At 53.0% G+C, this 20,531-nt stretch overlaps 1 protein-coding gene across 1 annotated transcript; it reads right to left on the bottom strand.

Moving 5' to 3' along the window:
- Positions 1-1,075: 1,075 nt before the first annotated feature.
- On the bottom strand, positions 1,076-20,446 carry LOC125434460. Its single transcript, XM_048499872.1, has 5 exons — positions 20,295-20,446; positions 9,181-9,336; positions 5,048-5,149; positions 3,772-3,897; positions 1,076-1,587 (listed from the first exon to the last, which is right to left on the bottom strand). Exons 1-5 carry the CDS (start codon positions 20,382-20,384, stop codon positions 1,447-1,449), a joined length of 615 nt encoding a protein of 204 aa, XP_048355829.1. The 5' UTR covers positions 20,385-20,446; the 3' UTR covers positions 1,076-1,446.
- Between the last annotated feature and the right edge of the window lie 85 nt (positions 20,447-20,531).

The following is a 20,531-nucleotide window of genomic DNA, read 5'->3' as shown; positions in this document are numbered from 1 at the left end:
GAGTAGGTGAGTAATTATTTGCGTGTGCCGAGAGGGGGTTACTAATTGGTGATTTTGCCACGTGATTTTTGCCTTAGTTACGCCCCTCCTCTCAGCAGTAGCGCGCAGAACTTGGAGCAGTCTAGCAGGAGGTGCACTGGTGTGCGTGGCAGCCTGCGCCTGCGTGCATTCGTTTCCCGCCCAAGGAACGGCGCAGCGGCTGCGTCCTTGCCACAGCCCCGCTGGAATGCCCCGCCCCTGAAATGCCCGGCCATGCCCCCATCGTGCCCCACCCAGCCCCATTGGTGCTACACCACAGTTTGAATCCCACCACCATGGGAACCTGTTATTAAAATTTTTGGATCCCACCACTGCATACGGGGTTGCCATAAAACAGCTGTGACGTGATGGCACGCACATACACACACACACCAGAACCTCCAAGCCAATCCGATACACCAGCTAAGAAGTGTGGATGAAAACCAAGATGGGAAAAGTGGTTTTTTTGGCCCGGACTCTCCCTTCCCTTTTAAGAGGGTGACTGCTCTTGCCAAAGCGCCTGGTCTCCATCTCCTGATCTGGCAAACCACCCGAGGCACGTTCCTCTGAACAGGTCAGTTTTTCTAGAGAACAAGCTGGAGAATCCAGACAGAGGGGAGGTGGGGCCCTCTCAGCCGGTTCCCTCACACATAAACTCACGCGGAGCTGCCTGATACTGAGACAGACCCCGGGTCAATCAAGGTCAGAATAGCCCACTCGGGGTCTGCCTCATCACCTGCTATCTAGTCCCGGGAACTGGAGATGCCGCAGATTTAACCTTCCGCATGCAAAACAAATCCTCTGCCACGGAGCCACAGGCCCCCCTCCTTGCTTCAGAACAGCTTAGTTCCGTGGGCAACTGGAGCCCACCCCCTCTGCCGCTTGTGTGGGCAGCAGATGGGACTGGCCATTTCTCCCCTCCCCTCCAGCCAGTACGTGTGTGTGTGTGTGTGTGTGTGTTGGGGCGGGGAACTGGTGTCACTGAAAGCGCTTTCTTCCACATGAGTGTCAGAGGGGAGGCTGCATCAGTCCACAGAAGAAATAAAAACCTGGCAACTGAAAGAACAACACGTTTATTGGGGGCGACATGTGCGCGGGTCGGAGGAGAGGCTTCCAGCTCAGACATTTACTGCCTCAAGTCTGTCTGGGCCGAGCGCGGTGGGCCGAGATGCCCCGGAGCATCAGAGGATCCTGGCACACGGAAAGCAGCTGTCTGGGGAAAGTCAGCTGGGCCAACAGACTGTTTATCTTTGGGTCCAGCCTTTCCAATCTGCAAGGGCTCAATTTAGTCTCGACAGCCACCCCTGCTGGGGGAGCTCTTGGATCCGTGCCGAACTGGTGTGAATGGAAGTCTGTGGCATTAAGGGGAGCCGCCCTGCTCTGGAAAGGTCAGCGGCCACATCAGCCTCGCAGCGTCCCTGGGTGGCCTCAGGCCTGAGGCGCCTCCCTTCCCAGCAGGTCCAGGTAGGCCCCGGTGAGCAGGTCCTCTTGGCTGACGCCCAGCTCCGCCATCAGCTGCCGGGCCAGGCGCTCTCCGTCCTCCGGCCTTTGCTGCTCCTCCAGCACCACCTGCAGCCAGGGAGGAAGAAGGGAGATTGTCCTATGCATGGGAGACAGGGAGGGGCAATCGGGGGGGGGGGGGGAAGGCGGGGACAGCACAGTAGCCTGTTACCTCCCCCCCCCCCACACAGTGCTTGCAGTCAGCTAGCTTCACAAGTGGCTGAGAATCAGAGCAGGCCAAGTGGGTGCTCCTGCTCACACAAAGGAGGTGGAGGGATGTCGTTGCAGGCCACACAGAGCTACGCTTGGCGATACTTTGCAGCCCTTCCCTGCTCCGGCCGGCCTCCTTCTAGGCTTCCAGGGGCTCCTCTCCACGGGCCTTCTGTCCACTGCTCAGGACGCAGACCAAAGAGTCTAAACATTGGGAACAGCTGAGGCTCCAGCCCAGCCCGGACTAGCTCAAGCTACTCCCCCCGGGCTACCATGTGGACGGGAGGCCTCCGAGGAACACCGGGGTCGTGACATGGAGGCAGGCAACGGCAAACCACCTTTTGCCTTGAAAACCCCACGAGGGGTCGCCATAAGTCAGCTGCGATTTGGCAGCATTTTCCATCACCAAATATGGAGAAAAAGCAAGGGGTGGTGCTAGGCTCTGGGACATTTTTTTAAAAATACAGAGGGGAGGGAAGTCTAAAAAAATCTGAACAAGAAGAAGAAGAAGAAGAAGAAGAAGAAGAAGAGGAGGAGGAGGAGGAGGAGGAGGAGGAGGAGGAGTTGTTTGAATTTACATCCCCCCTTTCTCTCCTGCAGGAGACTCAAAGGGGCTGACGATCTCCTTGCCCTTCCCCCCTCACAACAAACACCCTGTGAGGTAGGTGGGGCTGAGAGAGCTTCGAGAAGCTGTGGCTAGCCCAAGGTCACCCAGCTGGCGTGTGTGGGAGTGCACAGGCTAATCTGAATTCCCCAGAGAAGCCTCCACAGCTCAGGCGGCAGAGCGGGGAATCAAACCTGGTTCCTCCAGATTAAATACATGAGCCCTTAACCTCCTACGCCACTCCTAAGAGCAGCATGAAGACATCACCCCCAAAAAATATGTGGTGCTCAGGAGATATTCTTGGTTACCATAGCAACCCACAGGACCACACGGAAAGCACGCTGCCAAAGTTTACCTGGGAAAGGTGAGGAGGCAGGTGGCAGCAGCTCCCCCCTCCCCACACCCTGTCGTGCCTGGCCAGCAGCTGAGGAGGCAAGCAGAAGGGGAAAGAGGGGACGGGGAAAGGGGAGGAAGGAGGGGCAGGCAGACAATGCAGAGGGAAGGATGAGCGTGGGGGGATCCAGAGCATGGCTGGGGAGGGGGAAGGCAGGATGTCCCACCCCTGCAACTCTTTGCAGGCCTTCCCTCTTCTGCCTCCTGAGCCCCTGTCCATCATCCTGTCCCCGGGTCCCCAGTGATGGGGCTGCAGCAAGAAAAAGCCCCAGACGAGCAGGGGGCTCTTCTTCCCCCTCGGTTTCCACCGGCATCCTGGAACGACGCAGACAAAATCAGAAGCCGCCTAGAGCCACAGCGTGGCATAAAGGGGCGGATGGATGGACAAATAAACAACTGAGCCACGTGGACCAGCTGCTTCTTGCCTGGCAAACCCAGTTGGGGGCAACAAATGCCCTCAGCGACGCTAGGCAGAAGGGGCACCGGAATGGCACAGGGGAGGAAGGGACCCCAATGGGGGAAGGCCCAGCCTAGAAACAGAGACACCTCTTTGGAGTGGCAACCGGAGGATATGCTCTGTGCGTGAAGACCCCCGGCCTTGCTGCCCCCAGGACTCCCCTCCCAGCCCCACAGCGGAGCCACCTTGGCCGCTTAGCCTGCTCACCCAAAGGAGACGGGAACAGGCTGAAGGAAGGCAGGGCTCTCTCGGCTTATAGCCAGTGAGAGGTGAGGCATAGCTGGGTCTCCCTGACTTCGGCCTGTCTTTGCCCCCAGTGAGGCAGCCCCCGGCCCACATCTTTCCCATCCTGGACAACCTGATGTGCTTCCTTGATCAAACCTGCTCTCGTTTTTCCCTGGGGCTCCGCCCCTCGGCTCTGTCTCCGGCCCCACCTCCAGCCGGGATCTAGCTGCCCAATCTTCTCCTCCAGCCCTACCAACGATGCAGACTGGCAAACCTCATTCCTGGCAGCACTCAGAGAAGAAACCCCAAAGCAGTCCCCGCCCCTGCCCCCCCCCCGGCGCCCCCAATTTGCAGTGCCACTTGCCTCCAGCTCCATGAAGTCACCCAGCCCTTCCACACGATCCACGTGGACTCGGGTCTGGCCCACCATGTACAGGCGACGGTGCTTCTTCACCACACCCTTCACTCCCAGGGCCTGCGAGAGAACAGCCTGCGGAAAGGAAGGGCGGGGCCCGTGGAGAATGAGAGCTGCCGGCCAGAGTTCTTGCCCGCTCCCAGTGGCCAGCTCCCCCCCACCACAGGATGTTGGGAAAGTCCTTCTTGAACCTGAGGCCTTTGGGAAAGAGTTGCCGCTCCGTCTGCGACAGAGGCAGCAGCAGCAGCAGCCTGAGCCTTTCTAGGCCTCCAAGGGTTTTCAGGCTGACCTCTGACCTTCCGCTGGATGAGCTACGCCTGAATCTTAGAGCAACAGATGTCTGCGCAACGGGCAGAATCCAGATGCTCTTTTGTGACCCGGTTGCTCGAAACTGTTCTGCCAGCTTGGAGGTCAAAATAGCTTTTGTTCTTCCTTAGAATGAAAGATTGTTTTTCAGGGGTGGGGACACAAGGTGCTTGAAAGGGTTCCAGAAAGCGACAGGTATCCTTTTTAACCCACACCTGTTCTCTAACTTTCAATATTTTTTATAAACCATAAAAGGCAGAGGTGGTATCCAGCAGGTTCCCAAAGGTTCCCGAGAGTAGGTTACTAATTATTTGTGTGTGCCGAGAGGGGGTTACTAATGGGTGATTTTGCCACGTGATTTTTGCCTTAGTTACGCCCCTCCTCTCAGCAGTAGCGCGCAGAACTGGAAGCAGTCTAGCAGGAGGTGCACCGGCGTGCGTGGCAGCCTGCGCCTGCGTGCATTCGTTTCCCACCCAAGGACCGGCGCAGTGGCTGCGTCCTTGCCACAGCCCCGCCCCCGGAATGCCCGGCCATGCCCCCATCATGTCCCTCCCAGCCCCATTGGTGCTACACCACAGTTTGAATCCCACCAGCATGGGAACCTGTTACTAAAATTTTTGGATCCCACCACTGACAAAAGGGACAAAGGTCTCTGTCTATCCGAGGCAGCCTTGAATGCTTGTAATTACATTAATACGTGCCAATATATTCCTGCATAGTTTATTCTGGGCATTCAATCTGGGGCTGGCTGGAGCAGAGAATGCCCGGGCTGCCCTGAATGATGGTGGACGCTGGAGGATAGTGTTGCATCCCTAGGAACAGCCAGCCAGAGTTCCTCGGCACTTGTCCATGAAGACTTTCCCGACGTCCTTCCTGAGAACCACTCTAGCTCCATCAACTGGGAAAGCCCGTCTCTTACCGCCAGACCTGTGGGATCTTCTGTGGGTGAGATGGCATAATGGGAGAGCTTTGGGCCATGTGCGTCAGGACGGTCATAAAATATCAGCTGTCCACGGCCATCCTGCAAGGATAGTAAGGGGCAATAGTGTGTCACCCAGTCAGAAGAAGAAGAAGAAGAGTTTGGATTTATATTCCCCCGCTCCCTTTCTCTCCTGTAAGGAGACTCAAGGGGGCTGACAATCTCCTCCCCCTCCCACAACAAACACCCTGTAAAGTAGGTGGGGCTCAGAGAGTTCAGGAGAACTGTGACTAGCCCAAGGTCACCCAGCTGGCGTGTGTTGGAGTGCACAGGCTAATCTAGTTCCCCAGATAAGCCTCCACAGCAAAAGTGGCAGAGCGGGGAATCAAACCCGCTTCTCCAGATTAGAGTGCACCTGCTCTTAACCACTACGCCACACTGGCCTTTTGCCATAAAAGCTCAAAGCAGAACATGGAAAATCTGTTAGCTGCTTGTGAGGTCCCCCCCGCCCCCCTCTGCCATTGACCATACAAATGAAACTGCTTTGTACTGAATCAAGATCTGCTGACTCAGATCTACCCAGTCTGTCTAACTCAGACGGGCAGTGGCCTTCCAGGGTTTCAGGCAGAGTTCTTTCACGTGACCTCTTGCCCAGTCCTTTACAGATGGGGATGCCGAGGATTTAATCTGGGATCTTCTGCATGCAAACCAAGAGTTCTATCCCACCTTTCCCCCTAAAGATGGCCTCTGGGTGCTTCTATAAAAATATGCACAGGCATCAACACAACACAAAAAGACATTTGAATGGTCTGGTTCTGGTGGGTTTTCCAGGCTGTGTGGCCATGGTCTGGTGGACCACGGTCACACAGCTTGGAAAACCCACCAGAACCAGTTGAATCGACCTGTGAAAGCCTTCGACCATACATTTGAATGGTCATTTACATCTTTTTGACAGTTTACATTTAACAAATCCACCACGAAAACTCAGAGCGGGAGGGGCCCTCCGGGGACATCTAGCCTAGCTTCTATCATTAAAGATAAAATTATTAAACATGCAGAAAAGCAAGGAGGAAGAGTCAGCATGGCTTTTGCAGAGGCAAGTCCTGTCTTACAAACTTACTAGAGTTCTTTGAGGGTGTAAACAGGCACGTGGATAAGGGGGAACCAGTGGACATTGTCTACTTGGATTTCCAAAAGGCTTTTGACAAAGTTCCTCACCAGAGAGTGTTGAGAAAACTCAGCAATGAAGGAATAAGAGGGGAAGTCCTCCTATGGATTCAAAACTGGTTGAGGAACAGGAAACAAAGGGTGGGTATAAATGGGAAGTTCTCACAATGGAGAGATGTCGGGAGTGGTGTCCCCCAAGGATCCGTTTTGGGACCAGTGCTCTTTAACCTATTCATAAATGACCTGGAAGTAGGGGTGGGTAGCGTGGTGGCCAAGTTTGCAGATGATACCAAATTATGTAGGGTGGTGAGAACCACAAAGGATTGCGAAGAGCTCCAAGCGGACCTTGATAAGTGGGTGAGTGGGCTCATAAATCGCTAATGCAGTTCAAGGTAGCCATATGCAAACTGATGCACCTGGGGTCAAAAAATCCAAACTTCACATACACGCTACAGGGGTCAGTGCTATCAGTCACAGACCAGGAAAGGGATTTGGGAGTCTTAGTTGATCGTTCCATGGGAATGTCAACTCAATGCATAACAGCTATTGAAAAAAAAGGCAAAAACTCTAAGCTGAGGATGATGGGAAAGGAATTGATAATAAAACTGCAAGGATTGTCATACCCTTATATAAAGCAGTGGTGCGACCACACTTGGAGTACTGTGTTCAGTTCTGGTCGCCACATCTCAAAAAGGATATCGAAGAGATAGAAAAAAGTGCAGAAGAGGACACTTGAAGGAAATTTATATGATTGAGAAGTTGGAGCACCTTCCTTATGAGAGGCTGCAGTGTTTGGGACTCTTTAGTTTGGAGAGGAAACGTCTGAGGGGGGACATGATTGAAGTCTATAAAAATATGCATGGGGTAGAAATGTTGACAGAGAAAAATTTTTCTCTCTTTCTCACAATACTAGAACCAGGGGGCATTCATTGAAAATGCTGGGGGGAAGAATTAGGACTAATAAAAGGAAACACTTCTTCACGCAACGTGTGACTGGTGTTTGGAATATGCTGCCACAGGAGGTGGTGATGGCCACTAACCTGGATAGCTTTAAAAAGGCCTTGGACAGATTTATGGAGGTGAAGTCGATCTATGACTACCAATCTTGATCCTCCTTGATCTGAGGTTGCAAATGTCTTAGCAGACCAGGTGCTCAGGAGCAGCAGCAGCAGCAGAAGGCCATTGCTTTCACCTCCTGCATGTGAGCTCCCAAAGGCACCTGGGGGGCCACTGCGAGTGGCCGAGTGCTGGACTAGATGAACTCTGGTCTGATCCAGCAGGCTAGTTCTTATGTTCTTATGTTCCTGCAAAATGCAGGAAGTTTACAGCTCCAGCTGCCCCTCACTGTGACCTCTCCTCCATGCCCAGAATAAGGGGGGAGGGGAAACGCTGCAGGATCCGTGGCCAATCTGGCGTGGAAGCAAATTCCTTCCTAACCCCAAAGTGGTGATCAGCATTCCCCTGGGCATGTAAGAAAAAGCCAAGAGAGCCAAGCCGTGGCTCCTGCCTTTGTGTCCTTCCTCTCACGATCTGCCCAAATTCGTCGAAAGCCTGGCTGTCCGCTGGTCCTGCAGCCTCTGCTGAAACACTTCCAAGGAAGGAGAGCTTCCTGAGGAAGCCACTTCAACTGAGCATCCCCTCTAACCTCTTCCTCATGTGTAGCCCAAAATGCTTTTGATTTGATTTCAACCAGTTGGTTCTGGTCCACCTTTCTGGGGCAATAGAAGAAAACTCCACACCACCCCCTGTCTCACTGCCCTCCAAACACTTGAAGATAGGAACTCATATCATCTGGGGACTTATAGGAAAATATGATTTAATAAGGAACGCATGTAGAGAAGAAGAAGAAGAAGAAGAAGAAGAAGAAGAAGAAGAAGAAGAAGAAGAAGAAGAAGAAGAAGAAGAAGAAGAAGAAGAAGAAGAAGAAGAAGAGGAGGAGGAGGAGGAGGAGGAGGAGGAGTTTGGATTTACATCTTGCTTTTCTCACTCACAAGGAGTCTCAGAGGGGCTTTCAGACTCCTTTCCCCTTCCTCTCCACACAACAGGCACCTTGTGAGGCAGGTGGGGCTGAGAAGTTCTGAGAGGACTGTGGCTGGCCCAAGGTCACCCAGCAGGCTTCATGTGGAGGAGCAGGGAATCGAACCCAGTTCACCAGGTTAGAGTCAGCTGTTCATGTGGAGGAATCGGGAATCAAACCTAGTTCTCCAAATTAGAGTCCACCTGCCCGTAACCACTACACCATCCCAGCTCTCTTTGTTTCATTTGCTGTTCTTTTACCAATACTTCCTCCTGTTTATGCTCCATGCTGTTGTACAATATCTTTCAAGTTGATTTTTTTCATTTTTTAAATTCTCAAGGTTTTTGAACATATTTTATGCATTCTATTTTATGCATTTTATTTTTGTATTATATTGTATTATTCGATTTGTATACCACCCTCCCCTGAAGGTAAACCCCATAAAAATAGGTTGGATAATAAATGTTTTAATTAAATAAACATATTTTAGAGTGTTTTCCGCTTCGAAGGTCCTAACTGAGAGAAAGGGCAGAATAAAAACGTTTTAAATTAATAAAACATATCTTTGGAGTTATTCCCCGTCCATTCCATTAGGGGCTGCTATGGAGCTGAGGATGCCTGTTACCTTCCACAAGAAGAGAAATACGGTGCGTTTCTCTCTGAGGCATTAGATATAGGTCCCCAACTCACTGGAAGGATCAGGAGTTTTGCAAAAATAAGCAACAGCTGTTGAGTTCAGAGTTCAGCAGCAGAAGGCCATTGCTTTCACATCCTGCCTGTGAGCTCCCAAAGGCACCTGGTGGGCCTCTGCGAGTAGCAGAGAGCTGGACTAGATGGACTCTGGTCTGATCCAGCTGGCTTGTTCTTAGGTTCTTATGTTCCCCCCTTGAACAAGAAAGGGACCAGACCCTCACAGACAGGGGTGGGGTATGCCTGCACGAGCACTCACCCGGAAGTCACGCAGCTTCAGCCGTCCACAGGGCACAGAAAAGAAGGTATCTGTCTGAAGGATGACACAGCCTGGTGACCCACTCAGCCGCTCAGCATTACTCATCAATTGTGTCAGATTTTGCACCCGGGCCTTGATCTCTACGTTAGCCGGCATCTGGGAGGAAGCAAGAAGCACAGCAGGGGAAAAAATGGATTATCTTACCCAACTGCCTCCAAGCCTTCTGGGTCCAGGAATTCTGTTCGTGGGGACTCGTCTACCTAGGAACCCTCTGCTGCACGTTGAAGAGAACTCTGACCCACCTTCTAAGCGCCATGCTCAGTTTGCCTGGGCTTCTTGGACAAAATATAATTAGACACAACCCAGCAGCCCTGAACAATGGCACGTTTTAAGACAGTGATGGCGAACCTTTTCGAGACCGAGTGCCCAAACTGCAACCCAAAACCCACTTATTTATCGCAAAGTGCCAACATGGCAATTTAACCTGAATACTGAGGTTTTAGTTTAGAAAAAACGGTTGGCTCCGAGGCGTGCGTTGCTTGGGAGTAAGCTTGGTGGTAGCCGGCGGCTTTGCTTTGAAGCAACCGTGCAACTCTTCCAATGGGTGAATCACGACCCTAGGAGGGTTTACTCAGAAGCAAGACCCATTGCCAGCAACCAAGCTTACTCCCAGGTAAAGGATCGCACTTTAGTTCTTTGCATGAAAATCAGTGGGGTTTAACAGAGCTTAACAGGGTTACCTACACTGCTTCCGCAAAACAAGGTCTTGGGTTTAATGCTAATAATCGAGCCTAGCGGCCCAGGCCAGCCTAGATGTGTTTGTAGGGGGGGCACTCTGTTTGCGCGTGCCCACAGAGAGGGCTCTGAGTGCCACCTCTGGCACCCGTGCCATAGGTTCGCCACCACTGTTTTAAGAGATGACTGGAAGTAGAGACCCAGCTGTCACACAAGAGCAGAACTTCCCATGGGGTGTGTACAGGGAAAACACCAGCAAGCCCTCGCACTTGAAAGACATCCCAACAATACTGTGAAGAGCCACTGCCGTGCACAGTGGCCAGACTTGGGATAATGCCATTTCAGATATTCATGGGCTGGGAGCAGCTACACTGTCACTGATTTCTGCTGCTCCAGAGATCAGGACAAAGAGTAATGGATTCAAACTATGAGAAAAGAGATTCCACCTAAACATTAGGAAGAACTTTTCGACTGTCAGAGCTGTTTGACGGTGGAATTCACTGCCTCTGAGGGTGGTGGAGTCTCCTTCTGTGAAGGTTTTTAAAGAGTGGCTGGATGGCCATCTGCCAGGAGTGCTTTGATTGTGCGTTTCGAACGGCAGGGGGCTGGACTGGATGGCCTTTGGGGTCTCTTTCAGCTGTAGGATTCTATGATTTCTATTTTTAGCCTGGAGAAACATAGGTTAAGGGGTGACATGATAAGTCATGCTCCAATATTAGAAGGGATGTCATGTTGGTGAGGGAACAAGCTTGTTTTCTGCAGCTCCAGAGACCAGGGCCAGGAGTCATGGGTTCAAGGGGAAGGAAAAGAGATTCCACCTAAACATCAGGAAGAACTTCAGATCCTCTGAAGATGTCAGCCACAGATGCAGGCGAAACGTCAGGAGAGAATGCTGCTAGAACACGGCCATACAGCCCGGAAACCACACAGTACCCCAACTTCCTGAGGGTCAGGGCTGTTCGACAGTGGAATAGGCTGCCCCAGAGGATGGTGGAGTCTCCTTCTGTGGAGGTTTTTAAACAGAGGCTGGATGGCCATCTGTCAGGAGTGCTCTGATTGTGTGTTCCTGCATGGCGCGGGGCTCAGCTGGATGGCCACGGCGCTCTCTTTCAGCTCTGATTTTACATTATCCCTGTTCCCCCCCACCCCCCCACTCAATGCACCATCACTGGGTTACAGCCAGGATGGCCAAGCAGATTCATGTTATCTTACCCCCTGCCCATTCTCAGCCAAGGCCAAGCTTAGGGTGGCTTCCAACAATGTAAGAATTCCACAAAGTCTGGTTCAGATTCCTACTCAGTCATGAAGCTCAGAGGGTAACCCTGGGCCACTCGCTCTCTCTCAGCTGAGCCTACACCGCAGGCTTGTTGTAGGGAGCATCACATATGAGTGATGGCGAACCTTTTTGAGACCGAGTGCCCAATCTGCAACCCAAAACCCACTTATTTATCGCAAAGTGCCAACACGGCAATTTAACCTGAATACTGAGGTTTTAGTTTAGAAAAAACGGTTGGCTCCGAGGCGTGCGTTACTCAGGAGTAAGCTTGGTGGTAGGAGGTGGCTTTGCTTTGAAGCAACCATGCAACTCTTGGGACGGGTAAATCACGACCCTAGGAGGGTTTACTCAGAAGCAAGCCCCATTGCCAGCAACTGAGCTTACTCCCAGGTAAAGGATCACACTTTAGTTCTTTGCATGAAAATCAGTGGGGTTTAACAGCGCTTAACAGGGTTACCTATACTGCGAAGGTTTAATGCTAATAATTGAGCCCAGCGGCCCAGGCCAGCCTAGATGTGTGTGTGTGGGGGGGACGATTTCCCCACCACCACCACATGATGAACTCTGTGCGTGCCCACAGAGAGGGCTCTGAGTGCCACCTCTGGCACCTGTGCCATAGGTTCGCCATCACTGACATATGACAACCCGATCAAAAGAAACTGGAATCTTTGTGGCACCTCCATGCTGGCCGAGTCTGCTGTTGTGGGCTGGAGCGGACTCTGTCAGGCACATTATGCGTCTCCTCCCTGGGCAGGCACAGAGCAGGCTCACAAAAAGGAAAGCTGTGAAGGGCCACAGTGTCAACGAGGTCCAGGAAGTCCAGGGTGTGTCTTTATTATGTAATCACGAAAAGTACAAAGACCAGCTTCGCTAAACTGCTGAGCACCTGAAGCAGCTGAGAAATCCCGGAGCCCCTTGGAATTCTCAGAAAAGTGCATCAAACTTTGTGATGGATTTTGATTCAGCAGCTTCACGCTGCTGAGTCTCACAGAACTTATTCTGCTGAGAAAGGGGACCACTGAAAACAGGCACAGGGTGTCCTGGGAGAATGAAAGGTTCGCCCACTACTTTCAGGAATTGTGGCCATGCTATTTACAAGATTTTTTGGTACATGTTCTTTACAAGACCTTTGTAATCTGCTTCTGCCTTGGGCGGACTCCCAACACACTCCCACTCTGGCCAAGTGGACTCTCTAGCAGAGAACAAAAATCAGTTTGCCTGCTGCAGCAGCAGAATCATAAAGGAGTTTTAAAGGCTAGCCCAGCTTTTTTGCTGGGATCTGGGACTTGATTAAAAAACAGGCAAGGCTATTACACGTTGATGTATTCATCTGTGTTTTGCTGATTTACTGTACACATTAAATGTTGATTTAATAATCAAATGTGTTAATGATTTTGTTCGCTCAATTTAGGTGGAAGGGCAGTCTAAAAATATTTTGTTTATAAATTTTCTATGCCAGCCTTTCCTAGCAACTCAGGGCAGCTTCCAATAGTCTAAAACAGGGATCTGCAACCTGCGGCTCTCCAGATGTTCATGGACTACAATTCTCATCAGCCCCTGCCAGCATGGCCAATTGGTCATGCTGGCAGGGGCTGATGGGATTTGTAGTCCATGAACATCTGCAGAGCCGCAGGTTGCAGTCCCCTGGTAAAAATGCATAAGATTTCAACAGTATACAATAAATACATTTAAAACCTTGTTTAAAACACCCACTGAACCCAATGGCCGCAGAACAACTGCAATAAATAAGTCAAAACGGGAGGGAAAACAGTCAGATACAAAAATGTAGTCGCTTCAGCCATACACTTGATGGAACAGCTCTGTCTTATTGGCCCTGCGGAACTGCGCCAGATCTTGAGGGCCAGAGTCTCCCTAGACAGAGCATTCCACCAGGTTGGAAACAGGGCCAAGAAACGCTGGCCCTGGATGAGGCTAGCCGGATATCCCTTGGCCCAGCGATCACCAGTAGATTTTCAGGAGCAGCAGTGGCGTAGGAGGTTAAGAGCTCGTGTATCTAATCTGGAGGAACCGGGTTTGATTCCCAGCTCTGCCGCCTGAGGTGTGGAGGCTTATCTGGGGAATTCAGATTAGCCTGTGCACTCCCACACACGCCAGCTGGGTGCCCTTGGGCTAGTCACAGCTTCTCGGAGCTCTCTCAGCCCCACCTACCTCACAGGGTGTTTGTTGCGAGGGGGAAGGGCAAGGAGATTGTCAGCCCCTTTGAGTCTCCTGCAGGAGAGAAAGGGGGGATATAAATCCAAACTCTTCTTCTTCTTCTTCTTCTTCTTCATTTGCTGAGAGCAGTGATCTTCAGGGAATATACTGGGAGAGACGGTCCTGTAGAGTCAAGAAACCCCCCTCCCGCTGGCCTCTTGCCATGTGCACCCAGGGGAGTCCAGGAGACACTAGCACCAAACAATCCCTGTTTTTGCTCCACAGAGGGGATGCATAGCGAGGGGATACGGACTGCTTTGTGTATGAATGTCAGATCCAGCAAAACCTCTGCAGTGTACCTGTTTGTTTACTCTGATGCAATAAATCGATTTCAGTGAGCCTAAGTTGGATTATTGAGAGGAGGCCGACAGGCACAACACGCAGGTAAAATGGCCCTAGACTGTTTAGGGCTTTGAAGGCAAGGACCAGAGCCTGATCCCTTCTTTGGGTCAGGAGCATCAGTCCAAACCGAGAGGGGTTCTGCAGGCTCTCTGGCTTAGAAGGGTCTTTGCCAAGAGTTCCTCACAGAGATCTTTTAAACTGGAGCTGCTGCGAAGGGGATCTTCCGTCCTGCCCCAGAGCCATGGTCCAAAGCAACATGAACACATTTATTTATTTATTTATTTATTTTATTGGACTTTTATACCGCCCATCCCCGAAGGGCTCTGGGCGGTGTACAATATATAAGGATACAATATAAAAACAAGTAGACAATTAAGAGCAGCGATAAAAATTTACATAGCTGTAGTTCTAATTATATAAAAGCTCAGTGGGTTAAAATGGCGTCCAACATTCCAATAATAAAAATCCCTCCCCCCTCAGAAAGGGAGGCATGGTGAGTCCCAGTTATGACAGGCGCCCAGATGTCGGGCCAAGAGAGGGAGCACAATTAAGCGGCTGGATCCTCCAAAGGCCCGGTAGGAACAGCTCCGAATCTTTACAGGCCTTGCGGAACTCCCCTAAGGTCCCGCAAGGCCCGGACAGCTGGGAGGAGAGCATTCCACCGGAAGGCTGGGGCCAGGGCCGTAAAGCTGCCCTGGCCCGTAATGGAGAGCCAGCCGCATCACCGCGAGGGCCAGGGACCACCAGTAGATTGGCCTCACGCCGATCGGAGAGGCCGTACAGGGACATATGGGGTGATGCGGTCTCGAAGATACGATGGTCCCAGGCCGCGTATGGCCTTAAAGGTCAACACCAACACCTTGAAGATGATCAGGAACTCCACTGGAAGCCAGTGCAGCTGACGTAGTATAGGCTGGATGTGTTCCCAGGTGGCGCTACCTGTCAGCAAACGTGCCGCTGCATGCTGGACCAGTTTCAATCTCCGGATCAAACGGAAGGGAAGGCCCGCATTAGAGCGAGTTACATACTAGCTCTAATCTGGGAGATGACCGTTGCATGGATCACTGAGGCTAAGTCCGTTTCGGGAGAGGAAGGGGAGCCAGCCGCTGGGCTTACGGAGATGGAAAAAAGCAGCCCGGGTTGTATGGGCCACCTGGGTCTCCATTGAAAGAGACAAATCCAGGTGGACCCCCAGGCTGCGGACGGAGGGGGTCGGCGCCAATATGACCCCCTCCCACACTGGCGGCACAAGAAAGTCTCCGTAGCCCCCTCTCACGGCCAAGCCAGAGGATCTCCGTCTTCGATGGATTCAGTTTTAACCTGCTCTGTCGCAACCAACCAGCGACCGCCTCCAAACAATGCTGTAGAGCTGCAGGGGCGGCGGCTGCTCCCCCCTCCATCAACAGAATGAGCTGCGTGTCATCAGCGTACTGATGGCAAATCAGCCCAAAACTCGCATTACCAGCTGAGCAAGGGGTCGATATAGATATTAAATAACAGCGGGGACAGTAACGCGCCCTGGGGTACGCCGCCAAGACTGAAGCGGGCACTTCCGTGGAGGCCTGGTCCCCTCGCGACCTCACTTGCTGATTCCGGCCCCGGAGAAAGCGAGGGTTATCCATTGAAGGACAGTGCCCCCGTGACTCCGGAGGCGGCCAGGCCCGGTGGGCCAATGCAAGGTGCGTGATCGAAACCCACATCAAACAGCTGCGGTGAGATCTAACAACACCAGCAGCACCGATCCGCCTTCGGCCAAGCCGAATACGGTTTGTGTCTGTGACGGCGACGGTAGAATGAAGCCTCTCGCCCCATGCCCAGCACGGAAGCCGGACTGGAAGGGGCCGTGCTTCCATGCGCTATCCAGAAAGCCTTGAAGCTGCTCCAACACCACTCTCACCATTACCTTCCCCAGAAACGTAAAGATTCGAAACGTACCGGTAATTGGCCAGGGATCTCCTGGATCTAACGATGGTCTTTTTTTTAAGAGTGGGTGGACCACTGCCTCCTTCAACCCATCCGGAAAGATTCCTTGCTCAAGGGAACCATTGATTATAATCAACAGATGGGGTCGTGAGTTCACCCGGCAGGTTTTTACATGCTTGCACGGGCACGGATCCAGAGGACAGGTAGTAGGTCTAACAGCAGCTAAGGCTCTGTCAACAGCCGCTTCAGAGAGCAGGGAAAACTGGCCAAAGAAGGACCCGCCAAGACGGCAAGGGAGTCTCCAGTTCAAGCACACCAGCAAACGTGGATCGAAGGTCGTGGCGGATGACGCTGATCTTATCCGCGAAAAAGCTCATAAATGCCTCACAGCTAATACTCAATTGAGAATTTAAAGATCTCTCCGGATAAGGAGGTCAGTGATCGAATTATGCGAAACAATTGTGCTGGGCGCAGAGCTAGCGGATCGCCGAGAGGAGGAGAAGAAGGCCCTCTTCACCTCCTTCTTTATCGCCATCTCATAGGCTTTCATAAGCGCCCTATAGGATGTTCACAAGCAGCCTCGATAATGCAGATTTCCTCCACACTCGCTCAAGACGCCTAAGCCTCCGGCTTCATATGGCGCAGCTCCTCTGTGTACCATGGAGCGCACCGGGAGCGAGGGCGTAGAGGGCGCCGGGGAGCAACCACTTCAATGGCATCGGAGAGTCGGGAGTTCTAACTTCCTCCACCTGCTCATCGAAAGTGTGCCGGGCGGTTCAGGGTCCTGTAGAGTCGCTCAGGAAACCAAGTGGATCCATGAGTCTCCTCGCTGGCTGGCATAAATTAGCCCATCGCCAGGACGGGGGTGGTGTGGCAAGTCCACCTGGACCTTCAGGGCATAATGGTCGGACCATGGTATCTCTATCAATAGTGGATAATGCACTCAGGTTTATCCCCGACCCGAAGATCAAATCCAGGCTGCAGTCTGACTTCATGGGTGGGGCCAGAATTTATCAGGGAGAGGCCTAGCTTCGCCATGGATGACACCAGGTCCATGTCCGCCGTACATGAGGCGGCGTCGGCGCGGATCGCTGAAGTCCCCCCAGAACGAGTGAGTCTGGGGAATCGCGAACGCCCAGTCCGGCTACCACACCTCCAGCAGCCGTGGTAGGCTGTCTCCCGCGCGCCAGGGCGCATCGGGTACACCAGGAGAACAGGCCAACCTCTCCGAGGCCAAATCCACTCCAGGCCTAATAACCTTATACCGGTGACCTCCGGGACGGGCCAGCTCCTAAAGGGGATAGACTCACGGATGAACAATGCCACTCCTCACTCCCGGCCCTGAGTTCGTGATCGGTGAAGACACGTGAAACCCGGGGGCGCGACCTCGCCCAAGGCGACGGTCTCACCTTCGCGCACCCAGGTTTCGGTGATGCACGCCAGGTCCACCTGCTGGGCTCCAATAAAATCTTGAAGCACCATGGTCTTATTATTGATGGACCTGGCGTTAATTAGCACCAAAGACGAAGCAGAGTGCCCCTGATCCCAACCACCATCGTTTCTCGGGATAGGTCGGAGGTCAGAAGGCAAACGAGCATAATTATTTCTCGTGTGTCTTCTGTCATACGGCCACCGCCTACCGCAATATCTACCCCGTCCCAACAATACAGGGATCCCCAGCCCCGGAATTTGTGCCCCCATGACTCTACCAGCCTCCCTTCTATCTAAAAAGCCTGACTAATATTCCCAATTCAACTAACTACCAGTCCTAATCTATCTAACCTTAAGCTAAATTCGTTATAATACTGATATTAATGTAATCCTAATGGGCTACACACAGATATATTATAAATACAATTCCAATAAGCTACCCATAGTTTAAATACAATCTACAATCAATCAATATCTGTCAATGATAATAATGTCAATCAATATAGTCTGGTAGCACCTAGGTTACCAGCAACCAAATCGGGGGGTTAGAGAGGGGGGGATGCAGGTCGAAACCACTAGATGGTGGCAAGGGAACCAATCCTTGAAAGGTGTCGTTGTCGCCTGGGTTCCCGGTGGGGTCGGTGGGACAGATGTTAGAGATTTCACTATGATGGAATTTCTGTTATACCTGCTGAACTGGGCTCGCACTGTCTCGAGCCAGCCGTGACAGGGTGAAGGGAGGCTAGAAAAATGCTACAGGGGGGAGGTTTGAGATTGTAATCCAAATGGCAACCGAGAAGCCTCTGCCACTGACTGCTCCGGTTAGCCCTGAAATAGCGGGTTCTGTATATGGAAAAAAGTCTCCCAGGACGTGGCCCGCCCAGCTCTCTCACAGCTGGTTTGCCCGTCCTAAAGGGGATGATGATGTTATCATATGTCCATATTTCAGCAATTCCCCACTGTGCCACTAGCCCTCCAGGTAGGTTCCACCGTCCACTCCACTGAGAGCATCTGGTTTCCCAATCCGTTGCTAAAGTCCGTTGCTGGTACTCACAAGACCATAGGAACTGGATCAGCCCCTGTTGTTGTAAGATGGTATCTGGGGCTGCGTCTCTAGAACTCAAGATTATGCTAAAGGTACCATTCCTGCAATGCTGGAATTGGCCACCAGGCCAGGTGCTCTGCTGCCACCTGTGGCGAAAGGCGGAACTACTCCTACTGTGCCCGACGTTGTTGTGCTGTGAAAAGCCTCGCGGAGGTCCCCGGCTGCGGCTAGTGACGTCCGCGCTGGGAAAGTGGGGGTGTCTCTCCCCCTGACCCCCGGCGCTGGCCTCGGCTCTCAGGCGCCGCGCCACACCGCACTCCGGGAGCCACACCACGCCACGCCGCACTTCGGGTGCCACGCCGCACTCCGGATGCCACGGAGATCCCCAACTAACGGCGTCTGTGCTGGAAGACGGGGGGAAGCCTCTGCCACCGGCCCCCCCGCGTCGCTGCCACCAAAATGCTCCGGCTGCGGCCCTGGGCGCCGCTCCCAATTCCTCTCCGGTTGCGAGGCTCTCGGCTCGGCCGGGCCTGTACCGACGGAGCGAGGGGGGTCCCCCGTCAACCGACTGCTCACTGGCTCCGGTCTTGAGCACTAGCCCGTTAACCCCGAGAGAATGGGTGCCGGGGGGAGCCCAGCGAAGGAGATGAACGGTCCCGCAAAGGCACGGACACAGGCACAGACGGGGCAAACAGAGCAGGTAGAGAAAACGCAGGATTAAATACCGCATTCCGTCGTCCTTGTCTGTATCGGCTTAGCTTAAATTATTGCACTCCCCCAACGGCCAGATAAGTCTCTAAACTCTAGGTCTCTCACCCCCAAAACTGTAGGGTGCAATGAGAGTGGGTAGAAGTCTCGTTACAGGCTAAAACGAAAGGAGTTTGAATTTAAAAAACCAATTGTTGCGGAGCTCCGCTGCCGAGCTCCGATGTGGACGCCATGAAGCTGACCCTCTCCAGGCCAGCCCTTCTCCTCTGTCTGCCAGAAGCTCAAGGGATCTCTTACATCACCTGAAGAAGAAGAGTTTGGATTTATGCCCCACCTTTCTCTCCTGTAAGGTGACTCAAGGTGGCTTACAAGCTCCTTTCCCTTCCTCTCCCCACCACAGACACACCTTGTGAGGCGGGTGGGGCTGAGGGAGTTCAGAGAGAACTATGACTAGCCCAAGGTCACCCAGCAGGAATGTAAGAATGCAGAAAAACATCTGGTTCACCAGATAAGCCTCTGCCACTCAGGTGGAGGAGTGGGGAATCAAACCTGGTTCTCCAGATTAGAGTTCATCTGCTCTTAACCACTACACCTTGCTGGGTCTCCTGGGTCTCTCACCTGCTAGCTGGTTCTTTCAACCAGAAATGGCAGGGACTGAGCTTGGGATCTCTGCGCCCCAAGAAGGCTGCTGCCCCATACAGAGTGTCTCTTGATCCATCAAGGCCAGACTTGTCTGCTGAGATCGGCAGCTGCTCTTCAGGGCAGAGAAAGGTCATGCACATCACCTCCTCCTCCTCCTCGATCCTGGCAGGGACGGAAAGGGGCAGCCCCGCCCAGGACTGGCTTCTCTAGCTGGCAGCAACTCCAGCCCTCTTCGCAGCCGCGTGCGTCGCAGGCAGCAGGCGCTCCTGTGTTGCGCGCACGGGCGCTCAGCCATTCTTTTCTTCTTCTTCATCATCATCATCATTATTATTAATAATAATTAGGTTTATATACCGCCCTCCCCTGGAGGGCTCAGGGCGGTGAACAACATATAAAATAGAGCACATATATGGTCGAAAAGCAAGAAGCAGAACCCGAGACTGAGCCCCCTCCCACTAGTGCAGGGACTACGATTCCCATCAGCCCCTGCGAGGATGGGCATTTGGCCACGCTGGCCCTCCCATGAGTTCGACACCCCTGCTCCGGCCCTCCGTTTCATCATGTGTACAGTGAACACGTGTTAGCTCCTTCACACGAACCAGCCTCATGGTGGGGAATCCCTGCAGATTTGGAGCTGGGGGTTGGGGGCATAACGGCACAAAGTCCTCCCCCTTCCAAAGGTGCCACCTTCTCCGGGGGAGCCCCCGGGATACCTCCAGGGCACGCCTGGAGGGTGGCAACCACACGTTCGGTCCGGGGAGGTCCCCACCCACTAGTCTGCCCTTCCCGTGAACGCACCTGGGAACGGGACTCTGGACACGCGTGCGAGAGAGGCCGTTCAGACGAGCACCACGGCACGCGCGCTATTTCCGAGCCACGCTCTCCCATTGGCTCTTCGCCATCTGCTCTCCGGATTGGCCCGCTCCTCCGCCGGGCACGCCCCCTTCCTTCGGTGCTCCCGCCCTCCGCTTAGTTGGCAGCGCTGCGGACCGATCAGCCGGTCCGCCGTAGGACCGCCTCCGTCGCGATTGGACG

The sequence above is a fragment of the Sphaerodactylus townsendi genome, linkage group LG06, assembly GCF_021028975.2.
Source record: "Sphaerodactylus townsendi isolate TG3544 linkage group LG06, MPM_Stown_v2.3, whole genome shotgun sequence".
Taxonomy (NCBI): Eukaryota; Metazoa; Chordata; class Lepidosauria; order Squamata; family Sphaerodactylidae; genus Sphaerodactylus; species Sphaerodactylus townsendi.
Note: the sequence above shows the minus strand (reverse complement) of the source record. Positions and strands in the feature narration are given on the sequence as shown.

What these genes read in the sequence shown, in the direction of transcription:
- LOC125434460 (XM_048499872.1), bottom strand. Translation starts at nt 20,384, where the DNA reads ATGGGAGAGCGTGGCTCGGAAATAGCGCGCGTGCCGTGGTGCTCGTCT. An exon ending in GTCCAGAGTCCCGTTCCCAG is followed by an intron (nt 9,337 to 20,294) that starts GTGCGTTCACGG and finishes GCTTCCTCCCAG; the next exon opens with ATGCCGGCTAACGTAGAGAT. An exon ending in TGAAGCTGCGTGACTTCCGG is followed by an intron (nt 5,150 to 9,180) that starts GTGAGTGCTCGT and finishes CTATCCTTGCAG; the next exon opens with GATGGCCGTGGACAGCTGAT.